Genomic DNA, 17,657 nt, shown 5'->3' with positions numbered 1-17,657 from the left:
TATTAGGAATTGGGGGAAAAACAGTGTTGGTTTAGTTAAACCAGTGTGGATTTATGAGGTCATCCAATAAAACAATAAAAAAGTAATTTTTTTACCAAAATAGATTTTATATGTTGTTCATGTGCCAACAGCAAAATTCTGGATGCTGATCCTGAGTGCTCAGGGTCTCCCATATCCTTCAACATCAGTAATTTTCAGGCAGTAAATGCCTCGTGGCTTGGAGTGAATATTGCCACAAAAAATTTAGAAAATTCACGTAGTGGCCAAGTGGTGAGATGAGCAGGGCTGAGAGAAAAACGTTGTGTTTTATCAATTCTGTTTCTGGGCAATTTATCTTTGTAGCCCTCCTTGAAGATGACGATTGCCTGCTGAGTCACTGCCATGAGCCAATCTTTGCCCCGCTCGGTACACTAAAGCAGAAAATATTGCTGAGTTTGACCCGCTGCCCACTATATGGGTCCACAGAAAGCTGATTTATAAAGAGGGGAATACTTCCAGACAGGGGAATCAATTTAATAGCGATAGATTAAAATAGGGTGGCAGAAGGAATTCATGATGAATTGAGGGAGGAGCATTTCTAAAGAATATATCTCGAAGAAAGAAGTGCCAAAAAATCATATAAGATGACTGGTAACTCTCTGAATCTGTATCTCTGAATAAATCTTTCAAAGCTGGTCTAATTCAGTTGCGACAAACGTTTAATAGTGAGAAACAGGCACGGAGGCAGGAACGTGAGTTTTCTTTCTCTCATTCTCCTTCCTCTTTGGTATGACACAAAGGTCGTGGCAGGCTGTGAAGTGGACAGGGCTGTCAGTGAAAAGAAGAGCTGAGAAGGCAGCACAGGGAGTCGGGCAGGCAGGGGAGGAATCCCAATAAGCCTGAGGCATTTAAGATGGAGCCACAAAGTTGAAAACCTCTTATAAAGGTTGTGAGAGACAACCACGTCTCCTCAGAGCTGAAGCACTAGAGGATGGGAAAGATACAGGCTGGAGAAGCTCATGGGGGCTTGGTTGGTATGACATGCTGGCTGGAAATAGAAAGCCTCCTGTCTCCAGCCACCACCTTATTGACTTTGCAACCATTTGTGAAAATTACAAGGGCCTTAAACTGGCACAATTATGGACTGCAGATGAAAACAAGGGTGGAAAGGAACATAAAATTCCTCAGTTACATTCCTCAAGGGCAACAGAGTCATGGAGTCTCTGAGCCAGGAAATATTATGATTAAGAAGGCAGCATAACAGATTAGGTCATTGTCTCTAAGTCTACAAACCCCTTCAGGGATCTTTGGTGAAGAATAAAAGTACTTTGAGCTTGTGGTCGAAAAAGAAACTTCACTTTCATGTAGAAGTAATTTTAGAAGACCAAAACAGCAAAAAATGACTCCTGATTACAGGGAATGATTAAGACTTGCAAGGTAGTGCTGATAGAAATCATCTCTGCCTTTTCATTCCTTCAGCATCTCTCAGGCTGTAACATCCTTCATATCTGTTTCGCATCTCTGTTATCTGTCAAAGGCTTTGCACAGCCAGTGCGTCAAAATAAATGTCAGCATCACTGATCTACGATAAAGAAATAGCAAATGTTCTGTGAAGGGATATGCATAAAGGGCTGTAGAAGCAGGAGCTGACTCAGGGGGAAAAAAGAAGACATTTGTGGTTATTGTGCCCACAACTTGGAAACTTCCCAAAACTTCACCTCCAAGTTAATTTGAGGCCAAATCTTGCTCTGAACATTATGGAAAAAGAGGGGAGGCTTGTTGGCCCAGGAGTGTGATCTCACATAGAATTGTTGAAGTCGTAAATGGATGTTTTTTCGAAAGAGCAGGTGGTACTTTAGAGGTCCTGAGTGGACAATAAATCATTTGGTGTCACGTACTGTAGTTACGCCTGGGCCTCTCTGGATCAAAGAACGCTCTCAGCATCTCTGTACCACTCTAACATAAAGTGCAGATAGAGAGAAAGACACGTTTTTACATAATCCAACTGGCATGCAACTAAGATATAGGTGAAGAGGGCAATTCTTTAAATTTAATCTGGCAATCTCATTGAGATTGAGATTGAGATCTTTTTTAACTAACCCTAACCCTAACCGTAACCCTAACCCAAACCCTTTTTTCCAAGAGAGACCCAAAACTAAGAAATAATCATAAGACAACCAGCCAACAGAAACAACACTGGTACAGAATAAACCAGGAATGAATGAAAACAATGACAAACATAAAAACATCAGATAATTAAGCTTTAAAATCTCCAAGAGAAATATAAGACTCAAGTTTGAGGGTAGTTTGTGGCTCACTCCAAGGCGCCTGAAACCAGTTCTGCCAACATTCGTGTGAAGATGAGGGATATCTGAGGTTAAGAAGTTAGTAAATAATGAGAGAAACAGCAGAGCTTTACAGATGAATAACATGATATGACTATTTCTTCCTGTTGGTCAGGAAGTCTAACCAACCTTGTGATACAGAGAACAATAATGAGTTTGAACTTTGTCATCAGTGGTAAAGTATAATACATTATGATACACAGGGTTTAACTGCTGAGGTGATGATGGGGCAGCATGACAATACTGAATAATAGTCAAGCACAGACATGCAGGTTGACTGCGTAGTCTTACAGTCAGAAGAAGACTGAAAACCTTTAATTTTATACAGCCTAATTTGACTTTTCATTTCTGAGTTGTTAAATATGAATCTTTAATGATAGCCTGCTGACTAGCCAAAAGTATTTGTATGACTCAGCAAAAGTAATATAGGTGCCGTTTAAAGTTTTAATGGCAGGATTGTTAGAGTCACTGGTGGAGGTGGAGAATACTTTGTACCTGGTCTTTTCTGCATTTTAAAACTAGTCTGTGATCAAAGAGTGATAATTGGAAAGCATTTAAGGCAGACTGGAGACGAGTCAGGGCCTGGACTGCGGTGGAGACTAGGGCATATAAATATACTGTAAATGACAGTCGGCTTTACCTAAATTCCATAACCATAGTGGAATAAAAAGTACAAAAAAAAAGATGAACTCTCGTACAAGCTAAAATAGCCCTGCAAGAAGGGAGGAAACCTGCATTCCTCTGCACAGTGCCAAAAATTAAAACCATCTTTGCATAAGGCTAGTGTCATTTCACTGCACATAATGAACTGCCTACTCTAAAAATAGCAGCTTATTTAGACTCCAGACCATCCCCTGGCAAGCGGTGCCAGTTCTGTGGTTGTCAATGGGAAAATTAGTTCTCTTATGAGCTGGAATGGCACTGGTACTTGACTGGTTTTATCTTTGAGTACAGCGCAGCAGATTCCTCTCTCCTGCTGTTACTAATCCCCAGTCTCTGTGCTGGCTTGAAGCTTCAGCTCCCCAATATTCACTCAATAGTGACTAAATGTTGCAAGAGATTGCCCTCGTGTGGTTTTATCCTGGAAAGCAACATGTCTCAACTTCAACCACCAGCTATGACAGACTGAAAAATAAGTCAATTCACTTTTTACTCCATTTTCATTGGAATGTAGATTAGCAAAAAAGCAAACGCTCAAAGGTGCATGCATATGACTTACTTTTATTTTAATGATACTGGATATATAAATCTGCCTATTCTACATCAAGCAACATCAGACTCTGGGACTGTTCCCTCTGGAGGTCTTTCACACCTGAACAGTGAAGTTTCAAGGTGCCACAACAACCCACTTAATCTTACTTGTGCCGAACCAAATCAGCATAAATTTCATCATCACACATTTGAGAGCAAAGGTGTGAACATGTGAAAAAGAATAGGCTTTTGCAAGAAACTCAAAATGATGACAGCAAAACTTACAAGCAAATTTCTTACATCAAAAAAACAAAACACTTTGTAATTGAGTCTGAGGAACAAGCCCACGTCTGGGTTTATGGTGTGGGACAAGGTGAGCGAAGTAGTATATTTCCAATATAAGAAGACACCTTAGGGACTTATGTGATATAATATCTTGTATTATATGAAAAATGTGGATGTAATCTAAAGATATGCTCTTGAAATCAGTGTGTGTGTGTGTGTGTGTGTGTGTGTGTGTTGCTAGAAGAATAACAGTCTGCCTTTGACTGGCAGGGACAATGATAGGTATGAGTCTTCTAATAAAACTAATTAATACTAAATTAAACACGTTGTTACCTTCAACATTCAGGCAAAATAATACAAATAAAAGTTATGGCATGTGTATTCCAATTGGAATGAGACATAATATAAACTATGTACACATATTTTTATATTATTGTGTAACTTTGGGGGTAAAGTCTTATTACACACATTTATTATGCCTGTAAAGGGTGGAGTGTAGAAAATCTGCCAGCCACTTGCATATTTTACCAGCATTTGGCAGCATTTTGGCTTGTGCCCTGATTGTGGTACATTAAAACCAGAAAGTCATACAAAATTTAGTGTTGATTTCTCAAAACTGTGGTGTGCTGTGAGGAAAAACAGCATACATTAGGAGAGTTACACTACAAGAGGCCTAATATTTATTTCAAGGAACATTCTGCTTTCACTGGCTGCTCTCTAGTCTGACTCCTTTTTGGGGTTAGCAGATGTATGAGGACTTGGCTTGGTCACTAGATGGTTTTATATCTCCTTTCAGCTCCTTGTCTTTAGAGGAGGGCTCACGTGGAGGAGGGATAGTGTTGTGTTGAGATGCCTGCTCCAACACCTTGTCCCTCTCCAAAGTCACCCGCATGGTCTGCCTCATAAGGGTTTGGTGTTTTTCATTCATCCGCTTTATTGCAGGTTCATAGCTGCTGCACTGATCCCTGGTCTTCTTTATCTGCTCGATGAGCATGTTTTTCTCCTGGACAACACGTTTATGCTGCATGCGGTGGAAGTCTCTGGCTCTCTGGGCCCTCACTAGTGTCTCAGCTGCGGTGCAAGCTGCCAGCCTGTACTGCTCCATCTCACGATGCGCGTTTCTCAGCTCGCTGTCCAGACGCTGGTTTCTCATGTACCAGTCCGGTACTACACCCACCCGCTCTGTATCCAGCTGTCCTTTCTGCTTCATCTCTGTCCACTCCGTTTGAAAACAGTCCAGCGTCTCTTTCATTCCCATTTGGCTGAGAAAGTTGCGTAAAAAGACGTCCACGGCTTCAGAACGTTCACTACCGGAGCCTGTACTGGCTTCTGCCTGGGTCTGGATGGCTTTCACCGTCGCCTCCAAGTCCTCCTCCCCCTCTGTCAAACTCCAGTCATCGTCTACAGACACTTCTTCATACTGGAAGTCATCATCGCTGTCAGCTGCGTCCGCTTGTTCTTGATTTTTCTTAGCAGCGCTCATAGTTGAGTTTGATTGATCCGGTGACAAGAGAAAGCTTTTGGTTGCTATGGTGACTACGAGTCCGGCATTCAACGCGAGACTTCACGAATTCACGTGTTGCCTCTGAGCTCCTCCTTCCGTCATCAAACAATCATGGCGGACTACCGAGAGGCGCCCTTGGCTACCCGGCCAAAAACATTGGATCCAAATGAGTATTTCAACCTTTCTCCGGATATACGACGGGCCGAAGAGGACAGGGCCGCACTACGAGCCAATCTGAAGAGGCAGTACCAGATGCAACTCAATAACCCTCACAGAAAAGAGCTCATTGTAAGTGCAAGGCAGCAATGTCACCTTTTAAAATGGCTCTAGCTACTTCCCGGGATGCTAACTAGCATGTTACTGCACATAGAAGTCACAACAGCCCAGGTTTAGGAAATAATAGTTTTAGTATAGGGTATTATCCATATCTATGTGCATTCAGGTTATGTGTAGTATGATAACAGGAAGGTTGTATTTTGGACAAACGTTAGCTTAACTTTAGCTTTCCAACACGAGAAGACGGCTGTTATAATTCGACTAACTAACACAATGCTTCAAAACGCATTCAGGCTTTAGAAATAGGTTATCACAACTTTATCACATTTAATGTGAAGGCAATAAGTTATACGCTCAGTTTTAGTGATTCCCTCTTTAACCAGTCCCTGTAAGCAAGTTGAAACTCAGCCACGGTATGTACTGTCAATGACATTTCCCTTCTTATGGTTACCATCCACTAGCCACACAAGTGAACGCATCACAGAGTGCTACATTTTAGCAAAATAACACATTTGAAATGGTAGTGATGATACAGGTGTGTGTATATATAGATGTCTTAACCATACAAGTAAACTCATCCAAGTCCAGACTGATAAATCCCAGCTGCTTCAATTAGTCAAGTTGAAATGAATCAGCTGCCAGTTGTTAGTTGTCATTCACATCTGAAAGTATTTACCATGACCAAAATGCATTTAACTTTGGGTTGCTATTCTTCTTATGTCATGTGTATCATGTATTATTGTCCATAGGCCTTTTTCACAGTAGGTTTTTGACTTGCCATAGAAGGAAAAGCACAGGTGTTACTAATGATATTAACAATGGCTCCATTTTTATTAAAGTTTCCCAGTAAGCTGTAACCCAGTGACCCTGAAGTCAAAACAACTTTTTAAACATTTTATTTACAAACTGTAACTACACCTTTCTCTATGGTCAACACCAATCAATACTAACTGTTGTGAATAATGTTGTTTTCCATGGGGGCAAATAGCTTATGCTAATGGGATATCATTGAAAATTAATTGCATTCATGTGTCTTTACAGGAAGACCCTGCCCTGACACGCTGGGTGTATGCACGCACCAACCCCTACACGTACTTCAAGCCCACATACAAGACCTCTCTGATCGGTGCAATGTTTGGAGTTGTGCCTCTCTTTGTCCTTTACTACGTCTTCAAGACAGACAGGGTATGAGAAAAGACTGTACTACTCTTCTACTTTGCTTGATACATTATGAGTTGTTTAATGAATGACGTGTCACCTGTGAGACTGCAGGTTTAGTGAGTATAGAAATGCAGAAGAATACTAGTATGCATGTTTCAATACTACAGAGACAATGACACATGGCCTGCCTGTACCCTGAACATGAAATACATCAAGCATGGGAACACTTGAAATAGTTTTCATTCAGATGACTAAGTGTTAAGATAGTTAATTAATTAATTAATTAATCAATTAATATGTTCCATGTTTCAGCACCTCTGAGTTTCCTCAGGCTGTGTAAAAGAGCAAATGATGAGAATCAGAGCAGGATAAACAAAAAGACAAGAATCTGTGCACACATGCTTTGCAGGTTGAAGTCCTTTGCCAGTAGGACCTCTGGTGTGCTGCAGCTGTATTAGCTTTATATCACTTCTTTACGTTACAACTGTCTGCTGTGCCAAACCGGTGGTCAGTGTGTCAGTGATTTTAGTTGACATAATGCAGTGAGCAATCCAGCATGAGAACATGAGGTCATTTCACCAAGTTAAAATATTAATATCAGTTTTATTAGCAAATCTTGATACACTGAGGATGCTATCTTTTGGCTAAAATGATACTTGGTCATGAATGGTACCCTATGAAAGCAATTTAGTTGAGGATTGGACTCTTTAGGCTCGTAGTTGCATAGTTGATCTGGATTTCTTTTTTATCACAGTTCCATTCACATTAGAAATGAAGGCATCATTTGAAACGCTGCCTGCTTTCATTTTCTCCCCCATTGTCATGGAGATTCACCCTTTAAATCCCTGACAATAGAAATTCCAGTGAGAATTTGGTACAATTGTCACACTGCTGGCTATCATGGTCCTCTCTCTCCCAGCTGGAAGGGAAAAAAACTGCTTGAAAATCATAAAACCCTCACATAAAACATGCCGTTAAGAAAATGTCCAGAAGGTGAAGAGGGTGATATGACTTTGTTGCCATGGAAACTGTACTAACCCATCATCTGTTTGTCGTTTCACAGGATAGGAAGGAGGAGCAGATTAAAGCTGGAACCCTCCAGCGCAAGTTCAATTTGTCATCATGAGCTCCGATATGTAAAGACCTCCTCTATGTTCTTGTGATGTCAGTGCTTGTAATTATTAGCCAAATAAAATTATATTGTCAAAAACATACCATTTGGTTTTGATTTCTGAGTGAACGTCGGGGAAAAATGCACAATATTGTAAATACGTGTACAATTTAGAGACACACAAACTCAAGCAGGCTTAATTTGGAGTCATCTGGAGAGGGTTTACGTTTAACAACACCAGCGGAAATCACAAAAACAAGGATCAATGTTATGTATCCACCAGTGTAATATCACTAAACAAGAGAAATGCTTTTTATTTAATAGGAGACACAAGATTACTTAAAATTATGATAGCTTTATTGGTTACATTATGTTCGCACCAACAAGTGCATGAGGATGTCACCTTTTCAAATAAGACTTTTACTAAGTGAAAAATCTTGGGATGATGGTAAATGAAGAAAGGTATTCAAGTCAATGACATTGGTGATACAGGAATATATTTAATTGTTAACATTAGCTGGGTCAGACCAGACCAAGACAGCTGTAATGGCAAAGCTTAAGGGTGCACTGAGGAGTCAATTTGTGCTCATGAATTTCCTTTTTCATTTATAAGAGGAGGGATATTTTATGTCTTCTCTAAAACTTTAAAGATTCAGTTTTCCAGGAAATTGGAAGTGTCCGTTTTATGATGCGTTTAATCTTTAAACTAAAAGAAGGAGAAACCCGCAAAGAGCATGTTCTGTATGACGGACCTTTACAGCTTTGTGTCATTGTTTGTGTAGCCTAGATGTGATTTTTAGTGAAAATCCAATCTCAGTGATCTGCATAAAATTACCTAATATAATTTCACAAAGAGACCAGATATACTGTGTTTGTGGTTACTAAATGTACTAAAGTGAAAATAGGATTTTCTTTTCATCATTTTTCTGTCATTTTTTTTCTATTGTTTGCTGGGCTTCCAGTTGGGATTAAAGTGGCTGCGGAGAGATTCCCAGCACAGATAGTAGCTTTTGTCAAGCCTCTGACATGTCTCCAGACCCCACTTGGTCACAGCCATACTGAAAGATGACTCAAACATGAACGCCTGGAAGGAAAAGACACAATAATTACTCAATGCTTATACTGTGAAATAAAAATTGAAATCTCTTGGGGCCTGTAATTCTTGCTTCTCTTGTTGACCTTGAAGGTGTGTGTACATATTTTTTTTTTTACCATGGTTCCCTCAGCCACCCTCTCAGGTTTGAGCTCAGCAGTGCTGTTCTTCTCGAAGCAATCAGCATCCGGGCCGTGTGGGGTCATTATGCTGTGGAGGCTGGCCCCGCCTGGCTGGAAACCTTCCTCTTTGGCCTCATAGTGGCCTTTGATCAGACCCATGAATTCACTCATACAGTTACCTAGAAACACCAGCAGGAGGAGCTGTTACACAGCACTGAAATGGTATACTTGGCTTAAAAGGAAAGCTGAAGAATGATGCCTGACACTTATTTCCACTAGGTGGCCTTACAGGTCTGTGGTGAGAACAGACAAAAGGTACAGCAGGTGGATTGTTATCACCTACTGTCTTGACACTGACTGGATAAATGGACATGTCAGCGTGTGGCTGGCTTGTTTCTTTCTTTTGAACTTTTCCATTTCAATTCAAATTCAGATGAAAATGACATAGATATGGTAATTCTATGTCTTTAAAACTTCCAAAAACCTGTCAGAACTGATTTGTTTTGGCCTTGCCTTCAACTTGTATCTTCAAAAAAAGAAACATAAAAACGTGTATGTTATTGTGGTCTTACGGTGATAATATGGTGGACGGAAGGTGTGGTCAGCCACACCCCACCTGGGGGGGAAGATGACAAAGTCAGCAATGGCTACACCTGGTCGTGTGGATTTGGCAGTCAGCACAGTAAAGATAGATGGATCCTGTAGAAGATCATAAGCAGGACAATATGGGAGATGTAAGGGAGAAATTACTGCATCAATGAATATGCTGAATGTACAGTGAGTGCATCTGTGTCCAGATATGTTTTAGGACATAATCATTTTCTGCTTGAAGTAATACATTTTGTCCCATGTTTTATCCACAAAAATGGTAAATTTTCGTTTTAAAAATCCTTAAAAAGTAATTTACTGCTTCTCCCTTATTGAAAATAAGCAAATATTTTAAATTTAAAAATCTTTACTGATAGACGCAAGATATCTTCACTGTAAAGTCCATTCTCAGTGTTTGTGTACTGGAGGCTTCAAGTTTCCACATCCCACTGGTCTAAATTGCATACTGGGCCAGGAATGACCTCCACACTATTTGTGATGTCAAAAATCATGCTTGTAAGTCTGTCATTTAAAATTGCATTGTCAATGCGCACAGAGAAACTTTCCACTTTCAACCGATGAATGTGAAAACAACTCTCTAGTGTCAAACTCTGCATCATTCTGCACAATAAAGCTCAAACATCCAACTGTAAGAACAAGAAGAAAAACACATGACAACACATGACTCTCACCGCATGGTCGAAGGCCACACAGTTGATAACCATGAAGTTCTTCAGGTTGTATTTGTAAGGTGTGTAGTTTCCGTACCAGGCGACCACATTGAATGGCGAGAAATCCTATGTGCAGAGCACACACAGAACAAAACAAATAAGACGAGTCTACTGAAGCAACAAACACAAAAGACTTTAAATTGAGCTTTTCACAGGGAAAAAGGAACAATGAATAATGTCTTTGTAATCTTAAATTCCCAGAGAGAGTACTGTTTGACATAAAGAAAAAAAAATTGTTCATAATGAAAAGGGTTGATTGTGAAAGAGGGTGTGCTTCTTTCATTCTTTCTTCTCTTTCATTCCCCCTGTTCTTTGTGATACGAGGCTCCAGGTATTATGGGGTAATTGGCTTCACAATCAAACTTTCCCAAACTTTGAGCATTTTGACGCTCACGGCAGCGCAGTTATGGGGGGGTGGGAGGAGGGGCAGTAGTAACAGTGGGTGCAGAGATATTTCTTTATCTTGATTGTTAAAACCACAGCAATTTTATATAGTTTCTCTTTTCTGATAATGTCACTGCGAAAAAGACATTCAACAGCAGCTCTAAAATCAATATAGTTCATTACAACTCAAGCTGCCTTCTGAGTGACCTCTGTGCTCCTTACACACACATGTTCACATACACTTACACACTCTGAGAAGCTAATACACACCAACATTAAAATCTTAGACATACATTTACATACACAGGAATGTGCAAAAATTAATTCATGCACATTATATTACTAATATACACTAAAAACCCTTAACGGTACACACACACACACACACACACACACACACACACACACACACACACGTGTGCGCGCGCGCACACACACACACACACACACACACACACACACACACACACACACACACACACACACACACAATATACAGTGGTTGCCTTTAAAAAAAAGGCCTTTGGGGAACTCAGCACAGGTAATCACTTGGACATTCATCTGTGGTAACTCCACTACACTACATTCGATTAAAATGAAGGGAAAAATGGAAGAGAGCAAGCACTTGCACACACATGCACACAAAACACAAACATATTGGCCCAGTCAAGCAAATAATAAGTTAATTTGAGCAATTTCAGCACTCTGCGGGGGAACAAAACAGCAGGACCAGACGGGAGCAGCAGCATCTTCCCTGAGATGAGGCCCCCACCTTATTTTCTTACCCCCGTAGCCTCGCCCTCCAGGTTCGGGGAAAGGTGGACACCGGGAAAAGAGTGTCAGGTGCAACCAGCAGCCTCCACCTTTGACCCTCAATGCATAACAGGCAGTGAGAGAGATTGAAAATGTTTGTTTTGCTTCAAAAACGACAGTATCTTGCCCTTGTGTACTTCCTACAATGAATAATAATAGTGTGGTCTGACATGGTTTCCACGGTTACAACCCCCCAACCCCCACCCCTGACAAACCTCTCCTCCTCCCTCCTCCCTGTCTCAGAAAAAACCTCCTGTCAGACATTATGTGTCGATCCAATTATGTGCCCAACAGGACATTTCAGGAGGGGGAGGATCATTCTCTGAGTGAAATATGCTGAAATTAATGCTTAACTTGGGAAAGGTTTTTTCCTACAAAGCAAAGCTTCGCAGGTACGCTGTCTGTAACTCCAGAATGCCTTAACTAATTATGAGTGATTAAGACTCATAAGGGAGTCGAGGCGGAAACCTGCTGAATGGAACAGCTAACGCTTCGATATTAAATCATCAGGGATGGCAATTCAATCGGCAGGAGCAGCTAATGGATCACATGCCTCATTTGGGCCGTTTCCTGTTAGTCATTGTTGCGGTTCGATGGCGTTTACTGAAGCAAACATAAACCTAAATAGGGTAATAGGGCAAATATGCCATATACAGTGTCTGTGTATGTGTGTGAGTGCAAGAACACACACAAATTGAAATGTCATTAAAAAAAACACCTGTTGGCTGGCAAAGAGTTTTCCTTGGTACTTGTTGATGACAGTGTAACCTGTGGCCACTTTGCGGTCCTCATAACATGCAACTGGACACAGGAAATCTCTAGGGTTGGCCAGACCATTGGCTCCTGCAAAATATATACACATAGTCATAAACATGCACACACACATAAAAATATCAAAATCTTAACAATTAGCTCTAAACACAACGTACAGCGGAGCCAAATTGGAATCTGGTATGTTTTTTGCAGGTTTTTGGACTTACAACGAAGTACTTAGAAATATAATGTGCTAAATGAAAGGTCTCTAAAGTCATTAAGATTCACAAATTGGGAACTATTGATATGTGGTTATGATGGCTATCTAACAGAGTTGGGGAGAAATTTGTCTTGACAAGAAGTCGTCAGAAACAGTGTGTAGCTGCAGTGTTGGTGTGTGGATTTCAAGGAAGGATATACACACACAGTTCACATATCTACACTCACAAACATCATACAAACACACACCTATGGGTCCAAGGTCAGGGATTTCAAAATGTGCTCCATACACCTCCAGCATATAGCCTCTGCTTTCTCCAAATACGTCCACACTGAAGCGCATGCCTTGCTGGAGAGAAGACATGAGAAGTGGTGGTCAGAAGAAATTTAGAGCTCTTAAGTATGAAATTTGGAGTGTACCGATGCTGAGGGAAGTTGTGGGTTTATGGACTAATGTTTTTGGAAAAACACAGTTACAGTCGCATATCCTGTAGCTCAAACCTTTTTCCACTGTATTTCAAAAGGTCATTTTTGAAAAGTACCAGAAGATGTATTTCTAAATATGGTAAGTGTGGGTGGGCTGCAGACACAATAGTAGATTTCTGGGGAAACTGCAGAGATGAAAAACATCGAGCTCACCTGGATGACACAGATCTCGTTCGGCTCGACCATCATCTTCCCAAACTCTGTGGTGATCAAGATCTCACCCTGCTGGGGTACTAGAAAGACAAACAGACAAAAAAAAGATAAACAGGGGAAAAATAAATTTGAGGGGAAAGAAGTACCGAGGATTGAGCTATCATTGTTCCTGTGATAGATGACAGTGAAAAACATCAACAGCCCGTTTCCTCACCAATCAGAAAGTCTCCATCTGAGTTGTTGAAGCACCTTGAACAGGGGGAAAAAAAGAAAGAGCTTGAAAATGATTGTCAAAGCCTAACAAGGGATTTTATAGCTGCATGATCTATGAAAATCTATTTGTTACATGATGGAACACATTTGCACACAAATACATACTCACCTGTCAACCATGGAGGTGTTGCAAGTGTACATGTGGATGGCAATGCCGTTCCGAGATTTGGTATCCCCAGCACCACAGACAGTATGCAGACCCTGCAAGATCCAGACAGAAAGAATCCCAATCAATGAACTGCGAACCTTAATAATGAAGTCATATGATTTTTTGAAGAGTTAAACTTACAGCCACAAAGTCCACTTTCTTTACTGTAGCTTTGGGAATGGTGAATGGCAGCCATCGCAGCTGTGAGAGAAACCTCAGAGTCAGAATCTTATTGTTCAGTAAATGCAGAGCTTTTTAAAAGAACTCATCTCAATAGTTTTAAGGGAGAGTAAAAAAAACAGTTAATCAATTAGCTTCTTGTGCAATGTTATCCTACATGAACACATGATTTTCTGCTAAAGTTAGAACTTTTTTGGTTATTTCACATTTAGATTTCTGTACTACTTAAGATGGCTAGCTCAGCTTAGCACAAAGACTGGAAACATGGAGGAGAGTCTATCTGTGGTCTTGCAGACCAACACGACACACACACCCTGATGCTGTCACCATAACCCCCAACCTCTAACTCTAACCATCTAACCACTCCTCATGCTTGAACCCACACAACTAAGGTTCTCGTGTAGATAGGCCTACTTGGAGACAAAAGGAAATAGCTAGTGTAGCTCTGACTGAAAGTAACACACTCCCTCTAATGTTCCCTGATTAACATGGTATGTCTTTAATTTGTTCAAAAAATATAAAAACATCACCTGATTTTATGTTTTTAATGTGTTAAATTATGTATTGCTACCAGCTGTAGCTTGTATTAGCTTCAAAGTGTATCCAAGAAACTTAATAATTAAAAAAAAAATCTTCCTTTAAATATAATAACTAATTCTGTTTGGTTTTTTTTCTCTCTGAAGTTTAACATTGATGCTTATTTAGTTGTGTATATCACTCCACTGTCCAGTAAGAGCAGGTAAAGATGCATGTTTATTTTTAGAAAAAAGTGTAGAGCCTTTAGTGAGTTTGACTAGTTGATATAAAAAGAAAATGAACAGCTTCTCCTCAAGTTGAGCATTTATATACCTGGTTAGGATCAGGCTCCACTTCGTTCCAGTTCTCTGTGAGGTTCCCACAGGGCATTGCAGTATAAGGCTTATGTTTGACAGACGGCAGTATGCGGTACAACCAGCTGGAGACAAGAAAACCAATCAGTGTCTAGTTATTCATGACATCTAATATCCATTTATCGTACAAAGGGATGAATAAAGCGTGAGAAAGAGATGGACACCTCCTCTTGTTGGCTGGCCGTGGGCAGGTGAAGGCAGATCCAGAGAGCTGCTCAGCATACAGACCATATGGACACAATTGAGGATTGCTCTGTAGATACATAATGCACTGTGTTCAGACATCACAATACAATATCTCCTAACTCCCATTGTGTCAAATAATGTATTCATGCCATTCACTTCAGCCCCAAATTTGGCAAAATGAATGAGTAAATGGTTGAATGAATGAAGGCCAAATTAACCCTAAAATGTGTGTTTTTGAGTGTATTACCTGTCCTTCAGGTAAGGATCCAGGACAGCGGGGGTCTTCAGAAGAGAACTCATTCCCAAAACCACTCATATACTGCAAGAGACACTCAAGTTAAGGCAAGTTAAAGGGACAATTAAATAAAAAAACACAGGAAAACACTGTGTGGCTTCATTATAATGCAGGAAAAATGTGTTCTTGCTGGTTATAATTAAATTTGAAGGCTTATCATTAAGGCTTGTCTTTTTGTTAATTGTTGTCATATTGATTCACAATAGATTCATGATACAACAAACTGCTGCAAATTTCCCCCCTTGCAGTTACACATTATTTGGTGTTATTGTATTACAGAAGCAGACTAATTACACTAAACTCCTAAGGACTTTTTTGTTAAATATATATAAATTATGATAGGAATAATACTCCACTATCTCACTGCACTGGACAGGACTGGGTAACTGCACTCATGTCTCCTGTCACAGAAACTTGGCACAATGTAAAGCAAAAGTCTTGCTGAGTCATTGTTAGTCTGCAGAAAACGCACACACAGACAGCGATGGTTTCCATATGTGCGCGTGCATGTGCCCAAAGTGCGTGCCTAAACGTTTTGGAGGCTCCAGTGTGTCCCTCATGTAAATTAGGATTTTAAACCATTTATACAGTAAGTTTATTCTGTGTAAAAAGCGCATGGCGAGCAGAAACACACAATCCAAGACTTGGGTAACTTTATGTGTATGTAAGTTATGTGTGTATGTGTGTATGTGTGTATCACGCGTCAAATCATTCAGTCACATCCATACTTAAAATTACTTGAATGAAAACTTTTTCACTCAAAATAAAGTGAGTGAGACAAATTTCACTTGTTCCCAATTATTTTGACAACAGACATAAGTGTTCTATGAATTAATATTCATGATAACAAACCGGGGGAAATAACCTGCTAACAGGTAGAAGGCTGGACAGATTATAACTAACTAACTTTTAACTGACATTTCAAACATTAATGTAAAAAGGTTTTTCCTTTTCCACTTGAATATTATTGTTATGCGCTTCAGACCACATCTGGGCAGCTGCAAAATGCAGCATTCTGATTGGTCGGAAGCAACACCGCCCTTCAGTCAGTCGGTCTTCTTCTGTTATAGATATGATGTATCGACGCACAGTTCAACTTTGTATATTTCTGTTGCGGTATTTATCTCCAGCCTACACATCAATAACTGAGGTGCACATTTCCTTTATTTACTAAATAACACTGAATTACAGCCTGTTTGCAGGTTATGTGTCTACAGTGTGTCTCTGAAACTCTGAAGTATGATGCATAAGCATGAGAGAATAAACATTTCTACTATAAACAATAGTTTTGAATAAATATATGCTGTCTTACCTTGAGTCCAGCCATTCTGCTGTCTGTTATAACTTGTGCCTGTTCAAAGTGTTTCAGAAGTTACCAATTAACTTGCAACTCTCCTTTCCTGACTCTTTAAGTATTCCCTCTACCAAAATCCGCTGCAGGACGAGCATACCGGTGCATGGACTGAGTGAAAGGGGTTGGATTTATACTCTTTCTCAATATGGGTTTAATTAAGCCTGACTGAGTCCGTGACGCAACAGCGGGGTCTTTAGCAAAGGGGGAAAGGACGAGGTCCGAGACCAAAAAGTGCGCAAACAAGGAATAGTCTCCGTGCCTGCCAAGTCAAACAAGAAGCAAGACTACATTTTAAAACTCACAGTGCATGCAGGTTACAAACAGGACATAGATCAATAGATGAGGCAAAGATGGGCCACATATCAGAGCCCACCGACAGCTGCAATCCTGAAATGACCTTTGCGAGACAACACAAACGTCAGTCTCAGAGGAGCAGTCTAAGACGCATACATCCAAACTTATTATCGCTATATTCTTAGGTTCATTAAAACAGCACAAGGCCATGATTTAGTGACTTCTAATCATGGCCTTGTGATGACCTCCTACTGGGCTGCTTGTGCAATTAAAGCTGTCGTGCGCATCCTCACGTCCCGCAAAACAAATATCAAGGCACAAAATCAAGGCACAAAATTGCCACATTTGCTTTACTTGTATTTTACTTTTATTTTTATACTGTTAATCTGAATCATACTGAATTCACACTGCAGTGGAGGCAACCTGAACGCTGGAGCCACCATCACTTCAGATTTGACGCTCCGCCGGTTGATCAAGTTGGCCTTTAAATGTTGTTAGGCTTAACACAAGCTGCGTTACCGCTTTATGTAAAGTGACTTATTATTCCTGTGTAGCTGCATGATTAATTGAGTTCTCTTAAAACCAACGTTACACAATAGGATAACCTCTGCATGCTGCAAAAGAGAAAACTGATTCATGATATGAACAACAGTCAGGCTTCCAAAAGGCCAATATACATTACTTTACGCAAAATTTATTCCTCTCATTTTTCGAAATAGATGGTCAAACGAGGGGTACCTAATGTCCCCCATGCAGCATGTATCAAAAAGAATCAATTTCGGCTTTCTCAGTCTTGCCTCGCTTCCCCTCTTGTCTATTTCTTTTTCTTTTTGGGAGGTGCTG

General features: G+C 40.3%; 3 protein-coding genes across 3 annotated transcripts; 1 reads left to right on the top strand and 2 right to left on the bottom strand.

Moving 5' to 3' along the window:
- Positions 1-4,539: 4,539 nt before the first annotated feature.
- Positions 4,540-5,283, bottom strand: LOC128382330 (sperm-associated antigen 16 protein-like). Its single transcript, XM_053342330.1, has one exon. It carries the CDS (start codon positions 5,281-5,283, stop codon positions 4,540-4,542), a length of 744 nt encoding a protein of 247 aa, XP_053198305.1.
- Positions 5,284-5,399: 116 nt separating this feature from the next.
- Positions 5,400-6,771, top strand: ndufb4 (NADH:ubiquinone oxidoreductase subunit B4). Its single transcript, XM_053342187.1, has 2 exons — positions 5,400-5,592; positions 6,622-6,771. Exons 1-2 carry the CDS (start codon positions 5,416-5,418, stop codon positions 6,769-6,771), a joined length of 327 nt encoding a protein of 108 aa, XP_053198162.1. The 5' UTR covers positions 5,400-5,415.
- A 1,561-nt stretch (positions 6,772-8,332) lies between these two features.
- hgd (homogentisate 1,2-dioxygenase) lies at positions 8,333-16,633 on the bottom strand. Its single transcript, XM_053342186.1, has 14 exons — positions 16,479-16,633; positions 15,119-15,190; positions 14,850-14,938; positions 14,645-14,750; positions 13,757-13,816; positions 13,577-13,668; positions 13,409-13,443; positions 13,195-13,274; positions 12,805-12,904; positions 12,302-12,426; positions 10,348-10,452; positions 9,640-9,766; positions 9,065-9,246; positions 8,333-8,936 (listed from the first exon to the last, which is right to left on the bottom strand). Exons 1-14 carry the CDS (start codon positions 16,491-16,493, stop codon positions 8,793-8,795), a joined length of 1,332 nt encoding a protein of 443 aa, XP_053198161.1. The 5' UTR covers positions 16,494-16,633; the 3' UTR covers positions 8,333-8,792.
- Between the last annotated feature and the right edge of the window lie 1,024 nt (positions 16,634-17,657).

The sequence above is a fragment of the Scomber japonicus genome, chromosome 21 (genome assembly GCF_027409825.1).
Source record: "Scomber japonicus isolate fScoJap1 chromosome 21, fScoJap1.pri, whole genome shotgun sequence".
NCBI lineage: Eukaryota > Metazoa > Chordata > Actinopteri > Scombriformes > Scombridae > Scomber > Scomber japonicus.
The sequence above is the reverse complement of the archived record's forward strand: the minus strand, read 5'-3'. Positions and strand labels throughout refer to the sequence as shown.